Source organism: Pristiophorus japonicus, chromosome 4 (assembly GCF_044704955.1).
Source record: "Pristiophorus japonicus isolate sPriJap1 chromosome 4, sPriJap1.hap1, whole genome shotgun sequence".
NCBI classification, from domain to species: Eukaryota; Metazoa; Chordata; class Chondrichthyes; family Pristiophoridae; genus Pristiophorus; species Pristiophorus japonicus.
Genome location: NC_091980.1, coordinates 96,050,861 through 96,078,651, shown reverse-complemented (window position 1 = coordinate 96,078,651; position 27,791 = coordinate 96,050,861). Strand labels below are relative to the sequence as shown.

General features: G+C 44.3%; 1 protein-coding gene across 2 annotated transcripts in view; it reads right to left on the bottom strand.

Annotated features, from left to right (window-relative positions):
• stk10 (serine/threonine kinase 10) overlaps positions 1–27,791 on the bottom strand; it is a 132,063-nt gene that overhangs the window by 34,998 nt on the left and 69,274 nt on the right. For both annotated transcript variants that reach the window (XM_070878436.1, XM_070878438.1), the window contains exons 4-7: positions 26,016–26,165; positions 12,407–12,479; positions 10,576–10,770; positions 7,205–7,286 (exon numbers count right to left, since the gene is read on the bottom strand). In XM_070878436.1, coding sequence (XP_070734537.1) covers positions 7,205–7,286; positions 10,576–10,770; positions 12,407–12,479; positions 26,016–26,165 — 500 coding nt within the window. The remainder of the gene's footprint in view (positions 1–7,204; positions 7,287–10,575; positions 10,771–12,406; positions 12,480–26,015; positions 26,166–27,791) is intronic.

The window sequence follows — 27,791 nt, the reverse complement described above, 5'->3', positions numbered from 1 at the left end:
ACAGTAATATTGTAACATGTAATACAATGCATCAAGCTGCTGCTGAAGTATAGTTCTGTTCCCCCTTTAAGGTTACATGGTGTAATTGTTCTGCAGGATCAGGACTGGCAGTTAAATACATAGGAGGAATGACCCAATAAGGTGTAACAAAGTAAACATAACTATGATCGAGTAAGAGCCTGTTAGAAAAGAGTTATATAAAGTATATGGTGGTGTGCTATTTGCGACTTTTAATAGATGGCTAGCTGATCTTGTGCTGTGGCACACGGGGTGTCAATATCAAGTATAGTCATCAGATGAAGTGGGGTTAGAGGGCATCGGCCATTTTGGATTGGAGTGCAGTGCACAGATGTAATTCATTCCATAATTTAAAATAATATTTTACTATGTCCACAATAAATTCCTATGGTCACATTAATGATGGAATCTGCCCATGTAAACTTGTCACACTGCAGTGCTGTGGGGGGGGGGGGGGGAAGGAAGAGGGTGGCGGATGGCATTGTTAGTATGCCAAGTTTACATAGGCAGTTTTGATTATAAATGTGAACATAAGAATTGATAATGCAAAACATTAACAGGAGGGACTTGCAGACTAAGATTTTTACTATATAGATAAAATTAAATATATAACTATACCACAGTAACAAAGATTCTTTTAGTACTGTTTACATTAACATTTTGTTGTGACAATAGAGAAAATAATATGTCCCAAAAAATCATAGAAAATAGGTGCAGGAGTAGGCCATTCGGCCCTTCTAGCCTGCACCGCCAATCAATGAGTTCATGGCTGGACATGCAACTTCAGTACCCCATTCCTGCTTTCTCGCCATACCCCTTGATCCCCGTAGTAGTAAGGACTTCATCCAACTCCTTTTTGAATATATTTAGTGAATTGGCCTCAACAACTTTCTGTGGTAGAGAATTCCACAGGTTCACCACTCTCTGGGTGAAGAAGTTTCTCCTCATCTCGGTCCTAAATGGCTTAGCCCTTATCCTTAGACTGTGACCCCTGGTTCTGGACTTCCCCAACATTGGGAACATTCTTCCTGCATCTAACCTGTCTGAACCCGTCAGAATTTTAAACGTTTCTATGAGGTTCCCTCTCATTCTTCTGAACTCGTGAATACAAGCCCAGTTGATCCAGTCTTTCTTGATATGTCAGTCCCGCCATCCCGGGAATCATTCTGGTGAACCTTTGCTGCACTCCCTCAATAACAAGAATGTCCTTCCTCAAGTTAGGAGACCAGAACTGTACACAATACTCCAGGTGTGGCCTCACCAAGGCCCTGTACAACTGTAGCAACACCTCCCTGCCCCTGTACTCAAATCCCCTCGCTATGAAGGCCAACATGCCATTTGCTTTCTTAACCGCCTGCTGTACCTGTATGCCAACCTTCAATGACTGATGTACCATGACACCCAGGTCTCGTTGCACCTCCCCTTTTCCTAATCTGTCACCATTCAGATAATAGTCTGTGTCTCTGTTTTTACCACCAAAGTAGATAACCTCACATTTATCCACATTATACTTCATCTGCCATGCATTTGCCCACTCAACTAACCTATCCAAGTCACTGTGCAGCCTCATAGCATCCTCCTCGCAGCTCACACTGCCACCCAACTTAGTGTCATCCGCAAATTTGGAGATACTACATTTAATCCCCTCGTCTAAATCATTAATGTACAGTGTAAACAACTGGGGCCCCAGCACAGAACCTTGCGGTACCCCACTAGTCACTGCCTGCCATTCTGAAAAGTCCCCATTTACTCCTACTCTTTGCTTCCTGTCTGACAACCAGTTCTCAATCCATGTCAGCACACTACCCCCAATCCCATGTGCTTTAACTTTGCACATTAATCTCTTGTGTGGGACCTTGTCGAAAGCCTTCTGAAAGTCCAAATATACCACATCAACTGGTTCTCCCTTGTCCACTTTACTGGAAACATCCTCAAAAAATTCCAGAAGATTTGTCAAGCATGATTTCTCTTTCACAAATCCATGCCAACTTGGACCTATCATGTCACCTCTTTCCAAATGCGCTGCTATGACATCCTTAATAATTGATTCTATAATTTTACCCACTACTGATGTCAGGCTGACCGGTCTATAATTCCCTGTTTTCTCTCTCCCTCCTTTTTTAAAAAGTGGGGTTACATTGGCTACCCTCCACTCTATAGGAACTGATCCAGAGTCAATGGAATGTTGGAAAATGACTGTCAATGCATCCGCTATTTCCAAGGCCACCTCCTTAAGTACTCTGGGATGCAGTCCATCAGGCCCTGGGGATTTATCGGCCTTCAATCCCATCAATTTCCCCAACACAATTTCCCGACTAATAAGGATTTCCCTCAGTTCCTCCTCCTTACTAGACCCTCTGACCTCTTTTATATCCGGAAGGTTGTTTGTGTCCTCCTTAGTGAATACCGAACCAAAGTACTTGTTCAATTGGTCTGCCATTTCTTTGTTTCAGAGTTACTTTTCTATGTACTCAACAGGCTACCAGTGTTAAACATTATTAGTGACTCAGGCTGCGATTTTGCTACTCTAAATGGGCTCGTGGCGGGCGACACGGTGGCGAGTCCCGACCCTGCCGTCTCCAGCCCGGCCTCTGAAATGAATTTCCCTAGATTGGGCTTATTAAAGCACATTTGCTGACCAATTAGAGGAAGCGAGTTTGGCAACATCATTAGATGACACATCATCAACTGATTTCCTTGAAGGGACCATGTGTTCTACAACATTGAGGTGCTGCAAATACTGATTGACTACAGAGAGGTGCAGGGCTATACCCAGGCTCTCCCATAACTCCCCAAAGCCTTTCCACCATCTACAAGGCAGGAGTGTGATGGAATACTCCCCACTTGCTTGGATGAGTGCAGCTCCAACAACACTCACGAAGCTTGACACCATTCAGGACAAAGCAGCCTGCTTGATTGGCTCCCCAACCACCGACGCACCCCATCCACTTAACATTCACTCCCTGCACCATGGCTGCAGTGTGTACCAAGATGCACTGCATCAACTCGCCAAGGGTTCTTTGGCAGCACGTCCCAAACCCACGAACTCTACAAGGGCAGCAGGCACCTGGGAACAACCATTACCTGCAAGTTCCCCTCAAAGTTGCACACCATCCTGACGTGGAAACTTATCATCGCTGGGTCAAAATGCTGGAACTCCCTCCCTAGCAGAACTGTGGGAATATCTCCACCACAAGGACTGCAGCAGTTCAAGAAGGCAGCTCACCACCACCTTCTCGAGGGCAATTGGGGATGAGCAATAAATGCTGGCCTTGCCAGAAATACCCACGTCCCAGGAGTAAATAAAAATCCATGCTGATGGAATAGATAGCAGGTGAAGTAGAGATGACAGAAGCGATCTGCCAATGGTAAGAGGTGTAATGAGGTCAGACTGGATGGAGACTTGTGTAAAGATTTGCAGCATGGTGAATCTGTTGTTAAAATGCAGTGAGTAAGAGCTTGTGGCTGTGGGAAGATATCTCTAAGGTGGGAGCTTTTACTGTACATTTGACGCTGTCAACTCAACAGCGGATTCAATGGCTACTGACGATCGTGGACTCCATGGGCGAGCTGCCAAATGCAAGTGGCGAGCTGAAATTAACTCATAAGTGGCTCTAAACTAGCCACCAATTACCTGAATTGGGTCCCCCGCTGTGAACCCGCCACTGTGTGTTGGGTCTGCTCAGCGCTGACAGACCCGGCATCGGGTTCACAGAGGTCCCAACACTTACCCTCCCAACTCCGTCCGCTGATCCCCCTCCTCCCCCGGAAAATCCAGCCCAGAGTGTAATAATTCATATGTCGTCGCATGTACTACAACTAGGTGTGGCACCAGATTGTACAAGCTTTAAACTTTGTTTGGTTTCTAATAGTGACGTAAAGCATTTCTTAAGTGAACCCCTGAAAGCTGAAATAAGCTAAATTCTAATTGCCAGAGAGAGATAAAACTTTGTGCACATTTAGCCAATCTCTCATCCTGCGTGGGAAGGCAAACAATTTCTTGATTTGCTGACAATTATATTTAAGGCAGTACTTTACAGGAAAATATACTGTTATTCATTGGAAAAGCTCCAAGTTTTTCTCCTCTAATCTTGTCGCTGCCAGCTAATACAAATCTGTCCTTGTGCAACGGCTGCTGTCATATTACCACAGATCTGTTCTCATTTAGAATGTGGAAGAACCACACAAGTATAAGCATCCCTTCAAGAATCATGAGTAAGCACTCATAAGCAGTTTAGTATTGGATATTCATTTTTGGCATCTGTGGCTCCAACTGACCAAGCTGCAAAAACGTGTGTTGAAACAGCTCTCCCATTAAAAATTATGGCCGTGTTCATTTGTTTTCACAAAGTTATTAGCCCGGAATTTGCAGTCAGCGGGGAAGCAAAGGTGTTCGCAGAGGGTCCCAAAGTAAGCTTTGCACAAAGATTTTGCAATCTCTGTGTCAAGAAGTTTGGGTTTTCAGATGCGTAAATTCATATTAACGGCGTATTGTGGGGACCCCCCTAGTGTGAACTGCTGTGACATCAACAAGCTGTCTAAGCAGCCAATCAAAAGGCAGAATTCTCAGACAGCGAACCAGGAAGTTGGTATGCTGTGCACTCTGCAAAGCCTGTGATGGTCTCCATTGGGCCACCAGGGCAGTGTGCGACCGGGCCCGCAGCCTGGTACCCAAGGTGGAATGCAACCACGCTAGGGCCGTCATCGTTGAGCTGACCAGAGAGTCGGCCGACAAAGAAGATAGCGTCCCGGGAGTCTGGTGCCTTCCTCTTTAAGTAGCACCCAGAGAGAATGGATGTCGGCCAGCTTCGCGACGGTGTTGACATCCGCTCACGCCAGCCTCGCTGCCTGCGGGGCAATTTCCCCTGCAGGGCATTAAGGGATTGGCGTGGGGTTGCCGCATGTGGCAATGTCATCGACGGTTGCGTGGCAGCCTGGAGCGCAGCATGGCAGCGCCACCACAAACTCTTGGGCAATTTCCCAGAGGCGGTAGCGCCCCCCCCCCACCCACTCCCTCCCTCCCTCCTCCAGGTGAAAACGGTCTTGTGGCATTCCCCCCGAAGCTAACGGGGCTATAAAAAGAGGCAATTTTGCCCCCAGATTTTTTGTCAGCTTCAATGATTGAGACTTCACTGATTGCCGCTGTGTGTGTGGGGGGCGGGGGGGTGTCACACAGCGCAGGCAGTGCAGGAGCAGTGAATGACAGATCGTAAATTTAGGATTTCTGCATGCGCGGACGCCAAATCAATTTCAAAGACAGAATGATGGCGAATACTGCCAGCTTGCCATCTTCCGGATCTCAAATTCCAGGCCAATATGTTGCTTAACACAGTCTACAATCAGAAAACATCTTTCCAAAATATGCCATGAAATCAATTTTCAGGTTCGTGTCCGATTTAAAAATGTGGAAAACTATGATATCTGCCAGATAGGATTGGAGGGACAAAAACATTTGATGTGTTCAAAATTCAGTGGGATGCAAAGATGGGAAAGCTAGAGTATCAGAGGGATGTTCTTACATTAAAATATTTCTTCCATAAAGTTCTTAAAATTCATGCTTCTCTTAAAAGGAAAAGGTTAAGCTACAGGAACAAAACCAATAAATGTATACACCCAGAATTATTCACATTCAGGTATAGTTGTGATCACTATTAAGCTAAATGAAAGACAAAATTCCTTACTTAGCCCAAGACACACAAAAACCAGTGACTATTATAAGAATATCTATTGGAAGTTTTTCACACCTCTTTTTAATGAAGCTCTTCAGCTTTGAACACAAAAGGCAAAAGCTACAAAAGTACAAATACTAGGGCACATCTGGGTTAAGTACTTCCTGTTTTAGGGCTATATTCTAGTTATTTTTCCTCTAGTACACCATCTCAAGCTATGCCCAGTATTGGTAGCTTACTCCTTATGATCAGGAGTGTGCTTTTACCTGCTCAACAGTTCAGTAATAAGTAGCGACTCCAGGGATTGAACAGAAGACCTTAATGCTATATTCTAACCAGCAGTTAAACCACATACCCTCATATGATCTTCCTCAAAATCAGAAGACGGTAGAATAAATAGTGCACTAGACCCAGGACTTATGCTTTAAATTACCTACTAAATTACACAGTAACTGACTAAGTTTTATGATAGTTACAGGCTCAGCTATCCCTTCTCAGAAGATAGAAAATAAACAACACTTATGTCTGCTGTGCTAACTTCAAATGAACTTGATTAGACACAAGGTCCCTGGACACCAACACTTGTGACAGTTTGTTGATCACCTAGAATCATTGTAGCCTATCTTATCACACTCCAATGGTTCAGACAAACTAATGTCTTTGAATAAGAGAGGCCGAAAAATACTTAAAAAAAAAATGCCCAGGACAAAAAAAAATTGTAAATAGGTATCTCAAACTCGAGAGCTGCAAATCAGCTCAAATAAAGCCTACATAAAGTTTGTATTTGAATTGAATGTCTTGAGCCGCGCCCTTGAACAACTGGTCGGATACAATGGGCTAGAGTTTCACTGGGGGTTTCCTGCCCCCATTTATGTTGTTTTTCCGGGATTTCCCGCTCAAGATATGGTGGACGATCAGGTGATCTCCTACAGAGATTAATGATGAATGTCTAGATTTAAGGACCAGTGCATCAAGACAAACAGGGATATTTCCTGAGTGAACCTGATTTTTAACTTTATATATACAGTGACAGAAACACCATTATGCGTTACAGACAAATCCTTCATAGTTGCAATACTGGCCCCAACAAATATCTCTTTTAACATGGTCTATTTCTGCTGTTCCATCTTTCCCAAATCTATTGATTGCACTCAGTGTCACCACACAAAAATGAACAATTGGATCAATATCCATTATAGACTGGATAGCTAGTTGAGAATTTAAAGTTGAAATTCAATCTCAGCATTCTTCGAACACTCAGACAGTATGGCTACTGCATTTAATCAAAGTCAATAAAATGTCTCAACTTTCCATTCATCGACACTTTTGTAGATAGTAAAAAACTATAGTAGTACATTTTCATCAATTTAAAATGGATAAACAAGTTACAAATAATCCTATGACATTTGTGAAAAATGTAGTTTTAACTCTTAAATGGCACAAAAATAGATAAATGCTTGGATTGTGCCTTTGATATGCTATGATATGAAACAAGAATACGTTTCTCAAGTTCTCACCTGCAATAGCTGAGCAGCACTTAGACGGGTGTCCGGATTCTTATCCAGTGCTTTCTTGAGAAAATCTTTAAAATCTTTAGACCTGAAGAGATGACAATTCCAAGATGCTTCAAATAATAGTTTCATATAATAGTCCATCAGGTTCAAAACATATTTTTATTAAGATTGTTGAAAATGGCACCCAACCATTTTAAATTCAACAGAGCTTTACATTAAAATAGCAATGTGTTGTTACCCTCAAAACCTCTCGACCATCTACAAGCTCAAAAGTGTAATACTCACCACTCACCCGGATAGGTACAGCTGCAACATGCAAAAATCTAAGCTTCTTTTGGGCATAATTTTGCTTGATCAGCACCCCGCCACTGGACACAATAGCCATCCCCTCTATCACTGTTGCACTGTGGCTATAATACGTAGTATTTACAGGATACACTGCAGCAACTCACCAAGGTTACTTTAACATCTCTGCTGCCGCCACCTCTCCTCCGCCCCACCAAAATATACCAGAGAGAAGGGACTAGGGCAGCAATATTGCGCTAACACCAATCACTTCTAAAATCCCCTCTAAATCACGCATTATCCTGACTTGGGCATATCATCATCACTACCCAACACAAGTGTGTGATCATCACTGTCTCAAGGACTAGTGTTGCAAGGAAAAGCCCCAAGAACACTTCCTCAGGGAAAGAAAATGTGGTTTTGCTAGTGTCACCCACATCCCAAGGACAATTAAAAAAAAAATGCTTTTTCAGTTAAAAGAATTCAAACAAGCCAAATCATTTCTGAAGCAAAAGATCACCTGTTGCAGTTCAAGTGCATTGTAGGACATGTGCAGAAGTGTATGTGTTCAATGCTCAGTTTTGTTTTGGTCTGCGAACTGTGACATGCAGAGAACCCCTGCTAACCAAATTACTGAGAAATCCACATGGGCAGAGTTTCTGTACACCTGATAAAATGGATATTATCTCCCAATGAGACAGAATCACTCAACCAAGTTCAAAGAGCTTAGGTTCATGTTGACACAGCCAAGGCTTAGCAAATCCCAGGTGTGGATAGGGGTACTGCTGGAGTTTCATCTGCTAAAATTGTGCAGCTTACCAGCAAAAATCACTGGTAAACCTCCCATTGCTCGACGAGCCAGGATCACTCTACCCATTCGGGCATTGGCCTGCAGGATTACCTAAAGCAGATGGGAAATAACCTCACTCCCAGTGACAATGGTACCCTTCCAGGTTCCATTACCAAATTAGACTGGCTGGTTAGTCATTAGCAGTACCATGCAGTATGACACAGGCACTGTTTTCACACCCATTACTGCCTTCCAGCAGCTGCCATCTCAAGCCTCCATTTCGTCATCAGCTACACAACAAACAGTCTTTAGTATGGTGCAAGACCCTATAGAGAGCAGCTTAACCATCATCTTAATGTTCTTCATAAACAAGTTCAATGCCACCCAGTCATACAAATCATGAATGTGATGCTCATGAGGGCCTTTGACAAAAAAAAACATCAAAGCCATGATACCTTGAGATTTCCCCAAGTTATTCAGTGATGGGTCAGAGTTCTCCCTTCCTTTGATCAATTCCCCTTTTTGCCACAAATCCACTGGATCTCTGGTATAAACTGGAGAAAGCTGTTCTGTTGCAGGGTCAGAAGTTCTGAACTATGAAAGACATATGCCACTGCTCAGTGATCGCTGACTGTTCATTACATTTCTCGGAAAGTATAGCAGACAAAAAATGTCCAAACGTTTTATTTTTCCTGAGGGGTGGAAATGTGGGAGAGAGAAAGGAAGAGTATGAATTCACTCAGGTGAGGATATCAGTGACTAAGTAAAATTCAGTGCTACTTTTGTAGCCAGTGCCAAATGAATCCTAGGTTTACAGCAGACAGCAGGCAACCCTTATAGAATTGGGGGTGGGAGAAGATTTGCTCAATTACAGCTGAACTGTCAACAGCTTTATGCTGTGGAATTGCACCAAGTTCAAGCGGATTAAGACTGCCGAAGCACATTAGGTTTGAGAATCTCATGGCCAATCAAAAAGAAAAAAATACCATCTCTTTCCCCCTCTTGAAAGTCAAAAAAATATTTGTTTATCTTCTTTAGTATATAGTGGAAGTCAAACATTAGCAAACAATGTTAATTCAAGAAAAAAAAAAGGTTGAGATTAGTCTGGCAAATGGAGCCCTTCCTTTGACACTTCTTGTTAGCAGAAGTTTCCTGTTACAAACCAGAGGTCTTTCAGACCTGATCAGTGAAACTAACTTAACAGTGCACAAGATTCCGACACACACCGAGGAGCTCAGGAGATCACTTTGTTGGAACAGTTTATATTACAGAGTTCAGTCTCTGAAAGGCAGGTTGCATGTCAAAGAATTATTTTCCTCAACACATCATGACCCTTGGTTTTCTCAGTTTGTCACCAAGTCGAACAAAATACAATGGAATTTTAATGTTGAAGTCCAAGGGAACTGTGAAAACCTTAAAGACCAAGATTTCTGTCTGCAGCTCCATTACTCTGAACTGTATTCTCTAGCCAGTATCCCATCTGCTGCACGGACTACTGTGTTTAAGATTGGCCTGGCTTGCTCCACTATAAATTCTGGAACAGTCTGGAACAGCAGTAGCACTGGAACATTCTTATCTATGCCATTAGGTTCATTTGTTTGAACTTGGCAGGCCCAGAGACATACGAAACATAGTGCTGCTCTCTCTGTGGTGAGTTTTCATAGAATCTTTGAAATTTATGGCACAGGAGGCCATTCGGCCCATCGTGTCTGTGCTGGCTGAAAAAGAGCTACCCGGCCTAATCCCACTTTACAGCTTTTGTCCCTATCAGGCTTAACAAACTATGTTTAGTCTTAGCCACCATGGGATGCCAGTGACTCTTTAGCACTGATTGATACCAGTGTGCTCATTGATACCCGATTGACTGGACTTTTCTGAATAATGTGGGTAGCAACAATTTCTTATGGGTTCTTTTCATAGACCAGAGAAATCTGACAAATGGCAGTGTTACTTTTTGGTGGCAAACATTTTATGCAACAGTCAGGAGTGCCGGCAATCATGAATACAGTATTAAGCTTTAAAGTGTTTAACCCTTTAGCAGATATTGGTGCAGACCATGCTGATCCCGGTCCTGGTGCTTTAAACAGAATGGGAACAGAAAACCACATGCAGCATCGCCCATCTGCAAAAGTCATGGACTGGCTTAGCATGTGACTGTCAGAGAACTTTCCACGATTCTATTCTTATGTAGGCAGAGCTGGGCAAAATGAATTTGCCAATTTTTGTTTCAGAACACTTTTTCCCAAAACAGGTTTGGGTAAAGAAAAATATGAAACTTGTGCAACAATTCAGTCATTACCATTTTGATGGATTGTCCAGCGTTGGAGGATCGCCCTTGGCAATTTTCAGCAAAACTCTCATTGGATTTAACTCATGATGAGGTGGCTCTATCTGAGCCATTTCAATCAATGTTATACCCAAGGACCAGATGTCAGATTTGTAATCATACGGGTTATCCTTCATGGTCTCACACATCACCACTTCGGGGGCCATCCTAAAAATAAATCAAGAAAGCAATGACAAATAGAGAAAACAAAATTGAACACAGTTTCAGAATTCTGTTAGGAAATTCTCAATGGTCAAATACATGCATTATTAAACACAATTCTGAATAAATTTGCAGCATATGGGTACAATGCATATTTCGAAACTAAAAACAAAATCAAATGAGGACAGTACAATTTTAGGACAGTAGTCGCATTAATGGGAGGTGATTGACATTGTTACTCCAAGTGAAACAAAGAAGTAGGAACAATAAACAACAGGCTAGGTATATATGCATACCAACAGGTTTTTTTTTATGTAGCCAAGTTGAAAGTGATGGCATATTTATAAATACACAAGTAAAAGGTTACAATTTTGCTTACGGTATTTTATTTTATATATACAGCATTTGTATACAATACATATTTTCTGTTCTGATGAAAGGTCATTGACCTGAAAGGTTAACTCTGCTTCTCTCCCCCCATAGATGCTGCCTAATCTGCTGAGTGTTACCAACATTTTTGTTTTTATTTTACAATTTTATTTGGTTTGCACTGGCAAACATTTTGACAATCCACTAACCTGATACATTGCAAATTTCAGCAAACAAGGCTTTTATTAAGGCAGTCTTAATAAAACACAGGTATGAATATATACGTTGACAACACACCATTGAAAAATGTAAAGACTGCATGCCAGCAGAGTCTCTCCGAGCACAATGGGCCAAGTTTTGCAACAAATTCTATATTAAAAGCAGCTGAGCTTATACTCAAGTTCTTTTTTAAAAAAGTCCTGCATGATGAGGTATAGAATGATTCATTAATGCACATGTCGTGAGACCCCCATTTCTGTAGGAAAATTGAACCTCTCATTTTTTGTTGTCTCTCCCAGGAGATTACATGGCTGCAGGGGTGGATGGAAGGGAATAAGTGTTTAGTCATTATGGTCCGGCCACCATGATGTAAGGCTTGATGGACCAGCTGGTCTTTTCCTGCCTGTCAACTTTGTATGTTCGTATATTCCAAGAGTTGTCAGATCCACAGCACAAGATTTGGCATAAAGGATTACATGTATTATTGATACCATACTATTGGAAAGCAGGTGGTCACAGCAGTTTATGGTGTAATGGAACAACTTGTTTTGCATGATAATAGTTTGAATATCTTGTACCCACCTAATTTCATAAACCAGTTCATTAACAACTTACATTTGTGTAGTGCTTTTAATACAATAAAATATTCCAAGCCACTCCATATCAGAGACATGGGCCGAGCAGTAGAGGATTTAGAAGTTGGCAAAAGGCACAGTGATATATAGATCTTGGAAGTTTCTTTTTTTAAGGTCAAGTAAAAACTAGAAATGTTCAGGAAAATCTACCAATGAAGTGGAGCACAAATGATTTCCGACCTATTTTATCTCAATGGCTCAAATACAACAGAAAACCAAGAACATATTCAACATAGAAGTAAAGAATTTACTTTAAAAATAACTCCTCCACTTTGTGCAGCATGTACAGATCAAAAATATTCTAAATTATCAGAGAAATGAAAGTTACATATAAAGTTAAACGAACCACAATGGACTGATGTAGCACAGTAGGAAGAAGGCACAATGTTTGTACTCAGAAAAGGTCCATTTTTACTTACCAATAGGGCGTTCCAATGAAAGTTTCTCTCTTTTGCAGCGTTTTTGTGTTTTTTGCTGAAACACCAAAATCAGCTGTGAAGGAATACAATTTCAGTTATAATAACTCTTTTTAGGGAATTTGGCAATGATTCATGTAGTCCAAAACACCACCATATGGATTTAATAGTACAAAGCATTGTAACATATTATCCGATTAGCAGCAGAGCTGTAACCAATCCTGTAAAATTAACCTTGTGCTTACATAACCTGCAACAGTTTCTATCCAGTTGAGCTGTTCTTAAACACAAAGCTGTGTAATACACATGATAGTAAGAGGGTCAAAGTTCATCATCGATGGTTCTCAGTTCCAGTTCTAAGTGTTTAAAATAATAATAGACACCATTCTGATTAAACGGGTTATCCATCTGTGGTGGATAAATACTAGAAGGAAGACATGTGAAAAGAAATAAGTATTTAGTTGCCAAAGCATGATCATTTATAGGTTGGACATGAAGGCAGCGGCAACATTATGAGAGCCTTAGAAGCAATAAGTACAGAACATCTTAGTTTATCAATATAAAAGTCAGATTAAATTCATACGCAGTTTTAATTGGGGGGGGGGGGGGGCGAGGGAACAATTCACTTTTAACTGTTTATTAAATTAGAAAATTCTATACTCTGTCACATTGTAGTACCTGTCAAATATCAATTTTTTTGAATCCTTGAATACCTATCTTGTTTTTACATGTACCATGAAGATTTAACTGCTCATTGGTTGTCATACAATGTTGCAACTTTATTACGAAACAGGAAATCTTACAAGATTAAAACCTTAAAAAAAATGCAACATGAAAAAACTAATGATCGAGAATTCTAAACTATAACAAAGCTGCAAAAACCAAACACAGTAAAATGCTAACATAAACACATTGATCTGTCATTCCCCAATACAAGTCAGGTAGTAAAGGGGTTGCATTTAAAGAGTGCTGCAATTTCCTGCACTATATCGGCATACAGTTTTAATCTCTTTCGCAACTTCAGAGTTTAGAACAGAACAACTTTACGACAGCTCCATGGCCCCAAGTTTCCACATGATTTGCTCCTGATTTTTTTTGGAGCAACTGGTGTAGAACGGAGTATCTTAGAAATTGGAATTCTCGTCATTTAGTTTGCTCCAGTTCTAGTCAGTTAGAACAGTTTCACTTTGGACAGAATTTTTTTTCAAAAGGGGGCGTGTCCGGCCACTTACGTCTGTTTTCAAAGTTTCGTCAGTGAAAACTTACTCCAAACTAACTTAGAATGGAGTTAGAGAAGATTTTTGTACGCTCGAAATAACCTTGTCTACACTTTAGAAAATCAGGCGTAGGTTACAAATCAGGCGTAGGGAATGGTGGGAGGGGGGGGGGGGGGGGAGGGGGGTGTTTAAAGGGAAGTTTACAAACATTAAACACTTCAGTTTTACAAATAAAGAGCCATCATCAATAATAAATGATTACATGAAGTGTTTCGGAAAGTTTATCTAAATTAAAGTTACTGGCAAGGTGAGTTCAATATGTTTGGTTATCTAAAGCCACTTTGGGTATCAGCAGGGAATTAAAATTAGCTTTTCATCTGATTTCACACTGGAAATTATAAATCTGCCGTATTTTTTCCAGTGTTGTGCTTATAATCAATTTGAAATTGGGTTATCAGACAATTAAATTTGATAAATACAAATAAATGCTATATAAACATGGAAATGTGATATATGATACACTATCTCCTCAGGAACATCAACATTTTACAAAAATACACTCAAATCAGCAGGCTGCCACAGTCACAATAGATGAACCATTAGCTTGTTCAACTCACATGAAACCACTGCAATTGCAGATGACCCAAAACTTGTAAGTATAGTGAACAGTGAGAAGAGTGATAGATTTCAGAAAGACAGACAGGCTGGTGAAATGGGCAGACACGTGGCAGATGAAATTTAATCACGAAAAGTGTGAAGTGATGCATTTTGGCAGAAAGAATGAGAAGTCATATAAACTAAATGGTACAATCCTAAAGGGGGTACACAAACAGAGAGACCTGGGGGTACATGTGCATAAATCGTTGAAGATGGCAGGGCAGGTTGAGAAAGCAGTTAAAATGGCTTACGGGATCCTGGGCTTCATGAATAGGGGTATAGAGTATAAAAATGTGGAAATTATGATGAACCTGTATAAAACACTGGTTTGACCCCAACTGGAGTAATGTGTCCAATTCTGGGCACCACACTTTAGGAAGGGTGTGAAGACCTTTGAGGGAACGCAGAAAAAATTTACGAGAATGATTCCAGGAATGAGGGTCTTCAGTTAAGTTGATAAACTGGAGAAATTGGAATGGTTCTCCTTGGAGCAGAGAAAATTGAGAGGAACTTGATAGAGCTGTTCAAAATCATGAGGGGTCTGGACAGAATAGATAGAGAGAAACTGTTCCCATTGGCAGAAGGGTCGAGAACCAGAGCACACAGATTTAAGGTGATTGGCAAAAGAACCAACGGCAATGCAAGAAATAACTTCTTTATGCAGCGAGTGGTTAAGATCTGGAATGCACTGCCTGAAAGGGTGGTGGCAGCAAACTCAATTTTATCTTTCAAAAGGGAATTGGATAAGTATCTGATGGGAAATAAATTGTAGGGCTACAGGGAAAGGGCAGGGGAGTAGGACTAGCTGAGAGTCAACATGGGCTCGACGGGCCGAATGGCCTCCTTCTGTGATGTAACCATTCTATGATATACCTATTAGCAATTTAAGTCACCTAACTTCGTTGTTCTAGGTTCTGTCACCTTGGCTCAGTTGGTACCAGTCTTGCCTCTGAGTCAGAGGTCATAGTTTCAAACCCATCCAGGACTTGAGCACATAATCTTGGCTGATATTTCAATGCCTTAATTTGTGAGAGCTTGCTGTGTTCAGCTGGCTATTGTGGTATATGTAGCACACAAATCACTGACTCCACACGGTCTGGTGTAAATCTAACTGCTGTGACCTCCGTCCTTTATTGCTCAGCTCCAGAGTGCCACTCAGGTGTGGTGGTCAGCCTTTTATAGCGCCTGTTGCAGGCACTTCCAGGTTTCCACCACAGCGCCTCTGTGGTGCAGCATTGTGCTTACATTACATTTAAGGTACCAGGACGATACACACATCAATACATAACATCACACTTTCGCCCCCCCACCAGGAGTGGGCAGCAGCAGCCAAGTTCATGGCACCGTGGCTGGCTCTGTTGCACAGGAGGGCAGGAAAAAGAGTGGGCGAGCGATAGTGATAGGGGATTCAATTGTAAGGGGAATAGATAGGCGTTTCTGCGGCCGCAACCGAGACTCCAGGATGGTATGTTGCCTCCCTGGTGCAAGGGTCAAGGATGTCTCGGAGCGGGTGCAGGACATTCTAAAAAGGGAGGGAGAACAGCCAGTTGTCGTGGTGCACGTTGGTACCAATGACATAGGTAAAAAAAAGGGATGAGTTCCTACGAAATGAATTTAAGGAGCTAGGAGCTAAATTAAAAAGTAGGACCTCAAAAGTAGTAATCTCGGGATTGCTACCAGTGCCACGTGCTAGTCAGAGTAGGAATCGCAGGATAGCTCAGATGAATACGTGGCTTGAGCAATGGTGCAGCAGGGAGGGATTCAAATTCCTGGGGCATTGGAACCGGTTCTGGGGGAGGTGGGACCAGTACAATCCGGACGGTCTGCACCTGGGCAGAATCGGAACCAATGTCCTCGGGGGAGTGTTTGCTAGTGCTGTTGGGGAGGAGTTAAACTAATATGGCAAGGGGATGGGAACCAATGCAGGGAGATAGAGGGAAACAAAAAGGAGGCAAAAACAAAAGACAAAAAGGAGATGAGGAAAAGTGGAGGGCAGAGAAACCCAAGGCAAAGAACAAAAAGGGCCATTGTACAGCAAAATTCTAAAAGGACAGAGGGTGTTAAAAAAACAAGCCTAAAGGCTTTGTGTCTTAATGCAAGGAGTATCCGCAATAAGGTGGATGAATTAACTGTGCAAATAGATGTTAACAAATATGATGTGATTGGGATTACGGAGACGTGGCTCCAGGATGAGCAGGGCTGGGAACTCAACATCCAGGGGTATTCAACATTCAGGAAGGATAGAATAAAAGGAAAAGGAGGTGGGGTAGCATTGCTGGTTAAGGAGGAGATTAAGGCAATAGTTAGGAAGGACATTAGCTTGGATGATGTGGAATCTATATGGGTAGAGCTGCAGAACACCAAAGGGCAAAAAACGTTAGTGGGAGTTGTGTACAGACCTCCAAACAGTAGTAGTGATGTTGGGGAGGGCATCAAACAGGAAATTAGGGGTGCGTGCAATAAAGGTGCAGCAGTTATAATGGGTGACTTTAATATGCACATAGATTGGGCTAACCAAACTGGAAGCAATACGGTGGAGGAGGATTTTCTGGAGTGCATAAGGGATGGTTTTTTAGACCAATATGTCGAGGAACCAACTAGGGGGGAGGCCATCTTAGACTGGGTGTTATGTAATGAGAAAGGATTAATTAGCAATCTCGTTGTGCGAGGCCCCTTGGGGAAGAGTGACCATAATATGGTGGAATTCTGCATTAGGATGGAGAATGAAACAGTTAATTCAGAGACCATGGTCCAGAACTTAAAGAAGGCTAACTTTGAAGGTATGAGGCGTGAATTGGCTGAGATGGATTGGCGAATGATACTTAAGGGGTTGACTGTGGATGGGCAATGGCAGACATTTAGAGACCGCATGGATGAACTACAACAATTGTACATTCCTGTCTGGCATAGAAATAAAAAAGGGAAGGTGGCTCAACCGTGGCTATCAAGGGAAATCAGGGATAGTATTAAAGCCAAGGAAGTGGCATACAAATTGGCCAGAAATAGCAGCGAACCTGGGGACAGGGAGAAATTTAGAACTCAGCAGAGGAGGACAAAGGGTTTGATTAGGGCAGGGAAAATGGAGTATGAGAAGAAGCTTGCAGGGAACATTAAGACGGATTGCAAAAGTTTCTATAGATATGTAAAGAGAAAAAGGTTAGTAAAGACAAACGTAGGTCCCCTGCAGTCAGAATCAGGGGAAGTCATAACGGGGAACAAAGAAATGGCGGACCAATTGAACAAGTACTTTGGTTCGGTATTCACGAAGGAGGACACGAACAACCTTCCGGTTATAAAAGGGGTCGGGGGGTCTAGTAAGGAGGAGGAACTGAGGGAAATCCTTATTAGCCGGGAAATTGTGTTGGGGAAATTGATGGGATTGAAGGCCGATAAATCCCCAGGGCCTGATGGACTGCATCCCAGAGTACTTAAGGAGGTGGCCTTGGAAATAGTGGATGCGTTGACAGTCATTTTCCAACATTCCATTGACTCTGGATCAGTTCCTATGGAGTGGAGGGTAGCCAATGTAACCCCACTTTTTAAAAAAGGAGGGAGAGAGAAAACAGGGAATTATAGACCGGTCAGCCTGACATCGGTAGTGGGTAAAATGATGGAATCAATTATTAAGGATGTCATAGCAGTGCATTTGGAAAGAGGTGACATGATAGGTCCAAGTCAGCATGGATTTGTGAAAGGGAAATCATGCTTGACAAATCTTCTGGAATTTTTTGAGGATGTTTCCAGTAGAGTGGATAAGGGAGAACCAGTTGATGTGGTATATTTGGACTTTCAGAAGGCGTTCGACAAGGTCCCACACAAGAGATTGATGTGCAAAGTTAGAGCACATGGGATTGGGGGTAGTGTACTGACATGGATTGAGAACTGGTTGTCAGACAGGAAGCAAAGAGTAGGAGTAAATGGGTACTTTTCAGAATGGCAGGCAGTGACTAGTGGGGTACCGCAAGGTTCTGTGCTGGGGCCCCAGCTGTTTACACTGTACATTAATGATTTAGATGAGGGGATTAAATGTAGTATCTCCAAATTTGCGGATGACACTAAGTTGGGTGGCAGTGTGAGCTGCGAGGAGGATGCTGTGAGGCTGCAGAGCGACTTGGATAGGTTAGGTGAGTGGGCAAATGCATGGCAGATGAAGTATAATGTGGATAAATGTGAGGTTATCCACTTTGGTGGTAAAAACAGAGAGACAGACTATTATCTGAATGGTGACAGATTAGGAAAAGGGGAGGTGCAAAGAGACCTGGGTGTCATGGTACATCAGTCATTGAAGGTTGGCATGCAGGTGCAGCAGGCGGTTAAGAAAGCAAATGGCATGTTGGCCTTCATAGCAAGGGGATTTGAGTACAGGGGCAGGGAGGTGTTGCTACAGTTGTACAGGGCATTGGTGAGGCCACACCTGGAGTATTGTGTACAGTTTTGGTCTCCTAACCTGAGGAAGGACATTCTTGCTATTGAGGGAGTGCAGCGAAGGTTCACCAGACTGATTCCCGGGATGGCGGGACTGACCTATCAAGAAAGACTGGATCAACTGGGCTTGTATTCACTGGAGTTCAGAAGAATGAGAGGGGACCTCATAGAAACATATAAAATTCTGACGGGGTTAGACAGGTTAGATGCAGGAAGAATGTTCCCAATGTTGGGGAAGTCCAGAACCAGGGGTCACAGTCTAAGGATAAGGGGTAAGCCATTTAGGACCGAGATGCGGAGGAACTTCTTCACCCAGAGAGTGGTGAACCTGTGGAATTCTCTACCACAGAAAGTTGTTGAGGCCAATTCACTAAATATATTCAAAAAGGAGTTAGATGAGGTCCTTACTGCTAGGGGGATCAAGGGGTATGGCGAGAAAGCAGGAATGGGGTACTGAAGTTGAATGTTCAGCCATGAACTCATTGAATGGCGGTGCAGGCTAGAAGGGCCGAATGGCCTACTCCTGCACCTATTTTCTATGTTTCTATGTTTCTATGACGCAGGACGACGATACACACATCAATACATAACATCACACTTGTCCAACGGAAGGCAGGTAGGCATAGACAGTGCGTTAGTATGGTACATGCTATCTGGTACATTAACTAGTTATTGACTGGTAACGGATCCCTGATTTCCTTGTTAGCCGTTATCATTAATTGTACTTCATATCCATTATTTTACACAAATACAGTGGCCATTCAGCATAAAAAAATTAATTGTTATAAATTCGCCATCTCACATTAACATAGCTCATTTTAGACTTGCTCTGCCTTACAGAAGTCCTTTGTGGGGACCACCTCATGGCAAGGCCCTATTAAGACTCCCGGATGCATTTCATTTTTAAGGCGCCATCTTTGATGCAGGAGGATTCCATAAGGCTTCTCCTTGGGCGCCGCCATCTTTGATGCTCTGCTGCTCTGGACACAATGCCGCCGCCATCTTGCTCTCCGCCGCTCCGGATGCCCTCCGCTGCCACCCGACTTGCCGCCTCTCCTGCGGCCGTCGTCGTCGCTTCTTCGGCGGCCACCGTAGCCGCCTCCCCTGTGGCCGTCGTTGCCTCTCCAGCGGCCGCACTTGCCGCCTCCCCTGCGGCCTCTGTAGCGGCTGCCGTGGCCTCCGACCTCCAGCTGCTGCCGCCGCCCGACTCTCCCTCTGCGTGGGCCCCTCCGATCCGCCAGCCATCCTGGATCCCTCGCACCCCGCCGGCTCACTGTCCCCCCCCCCGCCCCCACTAGGCCCCTCTGTCGGGCTGCTTGCCTGTGGGGGCTGAGGCTGCAGGATCTCTGAGGTTCGGGACTGAGGCTTGCCTGTGTGTGGATTGAGGCTGCAGCTCCAGCTCGGTCGGCGCTTATCTGGGGACCCGGGGCACGGCAGCACCTCGGGGAGTGATGAAGTCTTCCCAGCTCCCAAAGACCATCCCCATCCACCTCCGGCCGAGGAGTGTCGGCCCATCGCCTGCAACGACCCACAAAGGTAAACCGTGCGTCTCGTCCCCGTGGGATACCTGCACCATTGCTCTGCCAAGAACAGGTATTAGTTCCCTGGTGTAGGTACGCAGCTTCGCCGTGACCGGGACCAGCTTGGGTCGTGCAGCTGGGTTAATCCACAGTTTATCAAAAGTTCTCCGACTCATCAACGACGGACCCAAGCCCGTGTCCACTTCCATACTCACAGGGATTCCGTTGATTTTTATTTCCCTTATCACTGGGGGCGAATCGTCGGTACACGTGTAGAGTCCCAACACCTCGTCATCTTCTGCCTGCCCCTCGCTGGATGATGGACCATCCCCCATCTCCTCAGCCACGTGGTGAGTCCGATTTCTTTTACACATACGCTGAAGGTGGCCTTTAACGCGGCAGGTATGGCATGTGTACTCCGCAAACCTGCATCGGTGAGCCCCATGGCTTCCTCCACAGCACCAGCATGGTGCTTCTTGATTGGCCCCCCCTCAGCAGACTCTGAATTCCAGGACCCCGAGGTCCGTGCTCTCTGCCCCAGACAGAACCACGTTCTGCAGTTTTGTCCGCGGTGGGCGCTATCCTGTGGACAGTGCCTGCCGGGTTCGAGACTGTGTGGATTATTTGCTTGATGCTGCAAGTCGAGGTCATATATGCCTTTGTCAGAGTGACTGGGTTCCGTGGCTAACAGCTTGTGAAGGAGTCCCTCATGGCCAATCCCCATAACGAAAACATCCCGCAAAGCCTCGTCAAGATGTGCGTCAAAATCACACGGCGCCGCGAGTCTCCTGAGGTCCGCAGCATATTTGGTGACATCCTGGCCCTCAGGTCTGCAGTGATGGTAAAATTTGTATCTGGCCGTGAGGATGCTCTCCTTCGGTTTCAACTGGTCACGAATGAGTTCAGTCTACTCCTCGTATGACTTGTCCCTAGCGCTCCCGGGTGCCAGCAAATCCCTGACGAGACAGTAAACCTCATCTCCACAACTGGAGAGCAATATCGCCTTACGCTTATCTCTCATTGCATCCGTGTTCTCCGTCAGGTCGTTTGCTGTGAAGTAGTACTTGAGCCTTTCTGTGAAGGCCTCCCAATCATTGCCCACGGTAAAATCCTTTAGCGAGCCCAGAGTAGCCATGGTTGCGTGGAGTTCGTCCGCTTCCTGGTCGCCAATGTGGTGTATGTAGCACACAAATCACTGACTCCACACGGTCTGGTGTTAATCTAACTGCTGTGACCTTCGTCCTTTATTGCTCAGCTTCAGAGTGCCACGCAGGTGTGGTGGTCAGCCTTTTATAGCACCTGTTGCAAGTACTTCCAGGTTTCCCACCACAGTGCCCTCTGTGGTGTAGCATTGTGCTTACATTACATTTAAGGTACCAGGATGATACACACATCAATACATAACAGCTGTCATGTTTAACTATTTAACAGTGAAGCACTTCAAAAGGAAGACTTCAAAAGTGAAGTGTTTCAAGATGTCCTGAGGACAAGAGGTGCTTTCTAAAAGCAAATTATCTCTTTCTGGACTTTCAGCCCGCCATTTTCTCAGCTTGAATTGAAAATTAAAGCAGCAAGATTCACACATCTGTAACAAGTTCCAAAGTCTGATCTGGCTACAAAACACAATACTCAAGGCACACACGGTTCTGGATGTCCCTAAATCTCATGTGTGTGGGCTTAGTTTCATATATATTTAAGTAAAATGTGATAGTGTGTATGGTAATTTTCTTAATAAGCATCAGACCTACACACATCAAACCTATTTTCTCTGTTTCATCAATTTGTCTTTTTTAAAAAAAAGCTATGTTGTTCTGTTACCAATTAATTTAAGTCCCCAACAGATGAAAAAAGTAGAAGAACATGAATCCAGATGAGTGTTAATATTAGACTTGGGATGTAGTCAACGGGTTTAAGTGATGGTAAAACATTGCTGGTCACGTGCAGTGGAAGGCTCAGCTGCAGAGTTCATGACAGGGCCAGAGAGCTTGGGCGGTGCTGTTTTACACTTCTTGTGCTTGCAAAACACTTACGTTATCAGCTCAAACAGAAACAATAAAATGCTATTAATAAGTTTTAAACTGGCAAATCTGTGCTAAGTTGGAAAGCATTTACATTACATTAAACTTTTATAACCCTTTGCGAACATAGAAGACCAGATTTTAATTTTCTCGCTGTAGATTCCAAAAGTTACTGGTTCACAAAAATAACATCTAACTATTCCAGCACATGCATTTCCAGTAGGAAAAGCTGCTTCAAACAGAATTAAATGTTTGCTAACTAACTATAGTAAACTGCTACCCATATATTCAAAAAGTTTGCAGCCAAGTCCAATCCCATCTGCATCCAACTTCCACACATGTACCTTCAGCACAGGTCACTGGATAGTAATCAGGACCAGGAACCCTGGATGATTTTTCCTTCCCTAACCCAGCATGCCCACTCTCTTGTACAAGTATTACTTTTTAATATTGTCCTTGTGGTTCTGGGAATCATGTTTTTAAACATTGTAAATAAATGTAATCAGTAATTCTATTTGAAGCAGCCTTTCCTACTGGAAATGCATGTGCTGGAATAGTTAATGTTATTTTTGTGAACCAGTAACTTTGGAATCTACAGCGAGAAAATTAAAATCTGGTCTTCTATGTTTGCAGACGGTTATAAAAGTACAAAGTGGTAATATTTCCTAGTTCTGGAAGTGTAGTGGGCAAGTAAGCACTTTACTGTAATAGGAACAGAAATCGACCACTCAGCCTCTCAAGGCTATTCCAATTAGATCATAGCTGATCAGTACCTCAACTCCACTTATCCGCCATGGCTCTGTATCCCTTGATACCCTTGCCCAACAAAAGACTATTGATCTCAAGTCTTCAAAATTTCAACTGACCCAGCATTCACAGGGGCTGAAATTGCCCACCGCTGGAAACGGGGCACATGCACCCTGTTTCTGTTGTTTTTACCACCGCGGTGGATAAGGTGGCCTCTTGAGCGAAATTCCGCTTTGGCTTTTTTCCCCCCGGCGTACCGGAAGTCACTCAATGGGGGAGGATATGCGGCAGTGAGCAGACTAGAGGGGCGGAAGTTGGGGCAGGGTGTAGTGTCCACCAGTGTCAGTCATCAGCGTAGCGCTGATGATGTCATCACAGCGCCGAGTCACCTTAAAGGGGAATGCCTTCACGATTTTTAAAGTTCGGTCCACTGGGCCACCAGGGAGGGTTTCAGCCAGGCCAGCAACCTGGCACCCAAGAGGGGGTGCCAGGCCGCCTGTTGGCAGCCCGGCCAAACCGGGGGGCAGTCTGCCGACAAACTAAAACATGGCATCAGCGGCATTTTAAAAGGCCACAGCCTCACTGCATCGCCCGAAAAAAAGCAGCTTTTGGAAGATGTTCTTGGCGGAATTTCTTCGTCGTCGGGGAGGGGGGTGGGGGACATCGGTGGTGCGTACTCTGATGACGCACTTAGGACCGCTCGGCAGCAGCAAAGCGGTAGGAGGGGAGCGGGTCACCGCTGGGATACCGCAGGAGCGGAATTTTGCTAATGCCGGCCATTACACGAAAAATCAGTGGCCATTGCACTCCGCAACGTGGCCGCCGAGTTCCGGTGATAACAGGCCTCAAGGAAAGGGGCAATTCGGCCCCACAGACTTTTGGGGGAAGAGGGTTCCAGATGTGTGCTACCGTGTGTGAAAAAGTACTTCCGATCTGGGTTAGTTATTAGCTTTGCATGTCAAATAGTAAAGGATCCAGCCTTTAGTTTGTAAGAGATGCAATATGCTTACATTACTGTAGTAGGGCCATTTACATGGAAGAAAAAGTGCTAAAACAAACCTTAACTTTGAAAGTAGGCTCCAAACTCAGATTAGGGCCACAAACACTGCAAACACTGTGGGGGGACCGCCTGCAGCCCAGTAACAATACTGGCACATTCACAGCACCATTGGAATACATGTCGCGATCATGAAAAGCTCAACTTGGCAGAAACAGTACTCATTCAATGTTGCCTCAGCCAAGAAGTTCCGCAGTGCATCTCTCGCACAAGCAGTAGGATGCAGAAAACAAGGCAGCCCGCCATTTCAGTGCCACCCGAGGCCCCACCAAGGAAAGTAGTTCAATAGGAGAAAGAGCATTCAATGGGTTTTCAGGCAATAACACCCAATCTTGTCAGATGTTTAGCTGAAGGAGACCATGGAAGAAGTCTCCCAAACTCACGATCTCTACCACCTAGAAGGACATGGGCAGCAAGTGCATGGGTGCACAATCACCTGCAAGTTCCCCTCCAAGTTACACACCATCCTGACTTGAAAATATATTACCATTCCTTCAACGTTGCTGGGTCAAAATCCTGGAACTCCCTCCCTATCAGCACTGAGAGTGTACCTTCACCATAAGGAATGCAGCAGTTCAAGACGGCGGCTCACCACTACCTTCTCAAGGGAAATTAGAGATGGGCAATAAATGCTGGCCGTGCCAATGACGCCCACATGCCAGAACGAATAAAAAAAAAAGTTTGCACTGTTCATTTACAAGTTCCCTTGTAAGATTTGCAGAAGTGGTCTGAGGATGTGTTAAACACTAAAGAACAAAAAAAAGACTTGCTTTATATATAGCACAGTTCACAGCCTCAACAAGTTTCAAAGCACTTTACAGCCAATGAAGCACTTTTGAAGTGTTGTCACTGTTGAAATATAGGAAACGTGGCAATCAATTTTTACACAGCAAGGTCTACTGAACAGAATTCTGATAATGACCAGATAATCGGTTTTATTCATGCTGGTTGAGAGATAAATATTGGCCAGAAAATCAAGAACTCTCCCCCATCTTCTATGTCAATTTGAGAGGGCAGACGACACCTCGGTTTAACTTCTCACCCGAACGATGGCACCTCAGACAGCGCAGCACTCCCTCCAGTGTAATACTGGAGTGTCAGCCTAGATTTTGTGCTCATATCTGGGCATGCCACTGAGCTATAACTAACAACCAACGTCAGCAGCTGAAAAATGTTAGAACTGTTTGTTAATCAAGTAAGTGTTTTGTTCCCCTTGCAAGTGAAGAGGCAACTCAGAAATTGGATACAGAATATCTTATTCAAAGCACCAATAAACAAATTTATTAAAAGTGCAATGATGGGCTGAATGGCCTCCTTCTGTGCTGTATCATTCTATGATTCTAAAACTGAAGCAACTTTGTGTGTTTTTTTTTGGAATGAAAATCTTCTATTTCCCCCATTAAGGTTTTTCCAGACCAGGTGTTTCCTGTGGCCAAGTGGGTAGGAGACCTACTTCAAAGTGTCTTAAATATGTTGTATGAAGGCACTCAAGTTCATGTTCTGTTGAAGAGGAATCTCCCTGACTTGAGGAAAACACCTCCTCTTCCAACAACAGCTCAGCAGAAACTGAGAAAGCAAACGTCCTTCAACTAATCATGTCAGGCCCTTTGAAAAAAAGTTACTCCTGTATATTGGAGCACTTATTACTGAGCCTCCCTCTAAACCCTGTTACTGCTGAATATACATAATCTGCAACCACAAAAAGTTACTTCCTCAAGAGTCACTTGTGTAAACTTTGGAAGCTCAGAAAACGTACACGCCTATTGCACAGGAAATTCTATTTAAAAGGCCATGAATGTCCATTTAGAAGTTACACAGCTTGACTCCAACACGTTACTGAAAATCTAAATGTTTTACTGTATTTTGCACTTGGTTTAAAAGAAGTTTCATTATTTTCTATCACTATTAGACTTTATAACTGCACAGACTAACTTTGCACGGATAACTGTTTGAAACAAGCAAACGCCTTACCAAGTTTAACATTGCCATCCTGGGAGAGTAGAACATTCCCTGCCTTCAAGTCCCGATGGATGATTTTCTGACTGTGAAGGTAGTCTACAGCTTCCAACATCTGACGAGCAACAACACGGATCTGTGGTTCAGTCAGTCCACGATCCAATTCTGTTGAAGAAAACGCCACACTAGGTAAATTACATGTGAATGGAGAATGCCTGCGAGCGGGGTGGGGTGCAGGTTGATGAGGCACTGGATAGAATTGGGAAAAAAAGAGGAGGGATATGACATTTGGCTCTTCGGGGTGGACCCCTTCCATGAGAACCCTAAATTAAAGCCAGGCAACAAGAGCAGAGTTGCAGAGGTGTTTACTTTCTACGACAATACACCTCAAGATCTTGCTCAAACAATGTCAGTGCCAGCGAGGATATTTCTCATAACTTTAGAAGCCCACAGCTGCACAGAGGAAGCAAGGAAGGACATGTACGGGGGCTGGTGGGGTTTTGACATACTGGGCCCAAGTTTCCAAACGATAAAAAACGGGCGCCCCTCCGAGCTGGGCGCCCGTTTTTCGCGCCTAAAACGGCGCCGGAAAAAAACCTCACGATTCTGGAGAGCCCTGCAGCTCCTTGTCTGTTTGGCGCAGCGCCCAGGGGGGCGGAGCTTACACTCGCGCCGATTTTGTAAGTGGGAGGGGGCGGGTACTATTAAAATTAGTTTTTTTCCTGCCAGCAACGCTGCGCGTGTGCGTTGGAGCGTTCGCGCACGCGCAGTGTGAAGGAAACATTGGCACTTGGTCATTTTTGTAGTTCTTTGTAGCTGTTTAGTTTTTGAACATTTTTTAATAAAAGCACATTTTCATCAGCACATCAGCACTGAGAAGGCTGCAGGAAGCCTCAGAAAGTTGAGGCAGCCGTTTCCCGACGACTTCCCCCTTTTGCCGTCGGGAAATGGCTCCTCAATTTCTGAGGCTTCCTGCAGCCTTCTGTCTCCTTCCCTCCTGCCGTCTGGAACGGCTTCCTCCCCCCGCTGCGTTCGGTCGGTCGGGCCCACACTCCCCCCCCCCTCAACGGCTCCCCCCCCACCGCGTTCGGTCCCTCCCCGCCGTCTGGAACTGCTTCCTCCCCTGCGTTCAGTCGGTTCCCTCACGCCCGCCGTCTGGAACGGCTCCCCCCCACCCCCCCACTCACACTGCGTTCGGTCGGTCGGTTACCTCCCTCCCGCCGTCTGGAACGGCTTCCTTCCCCCCTTCCCCCCCCCCCCCCCCCCGCGTTCGGTCGGCGGTCGGTTCCCACCTGCCCGCCGTCTGGAACGGCTTTCCTCCCCCCACCCCCAGTGCGGTCGGTTCCCTCCCTCCCGCCGTCTGGAACGGCTTCCTCCCTTTTCCCCCCCCCCGTTCGGTCGTCTGGAACGACTTCCTTTCCCCCCCCCCCCCCCCACCCCCCCGCGGGAACGAACGGCTGCCTCGTTTTGTGAGGCTTGCTGCAGCATTCTCCCTGGCTGAAGCACTTTCACAGAGGTAGGAAGATCTTTTCGTTGCTTATAAATTTTTATTCAGGTTGGATTTATTTGTATAATATTTGTATAAGTATAAATAAGGATTTATTGTAGAATTTAATGACTTCCCTTCCCCCTCCCCCCCCCACCTCGTTCTGGACGCCTAATTTGTAACCTGCGCCTGATTTTTTTTAATGTGTAGAACAGGTTTTTTCAGTTCTACAAAAATCTTCACTTGCTCCATTCTAAGTTAGTTTGGAGTACGTTTTCACTGTGGAAACTTTGAAATCAGGCGTC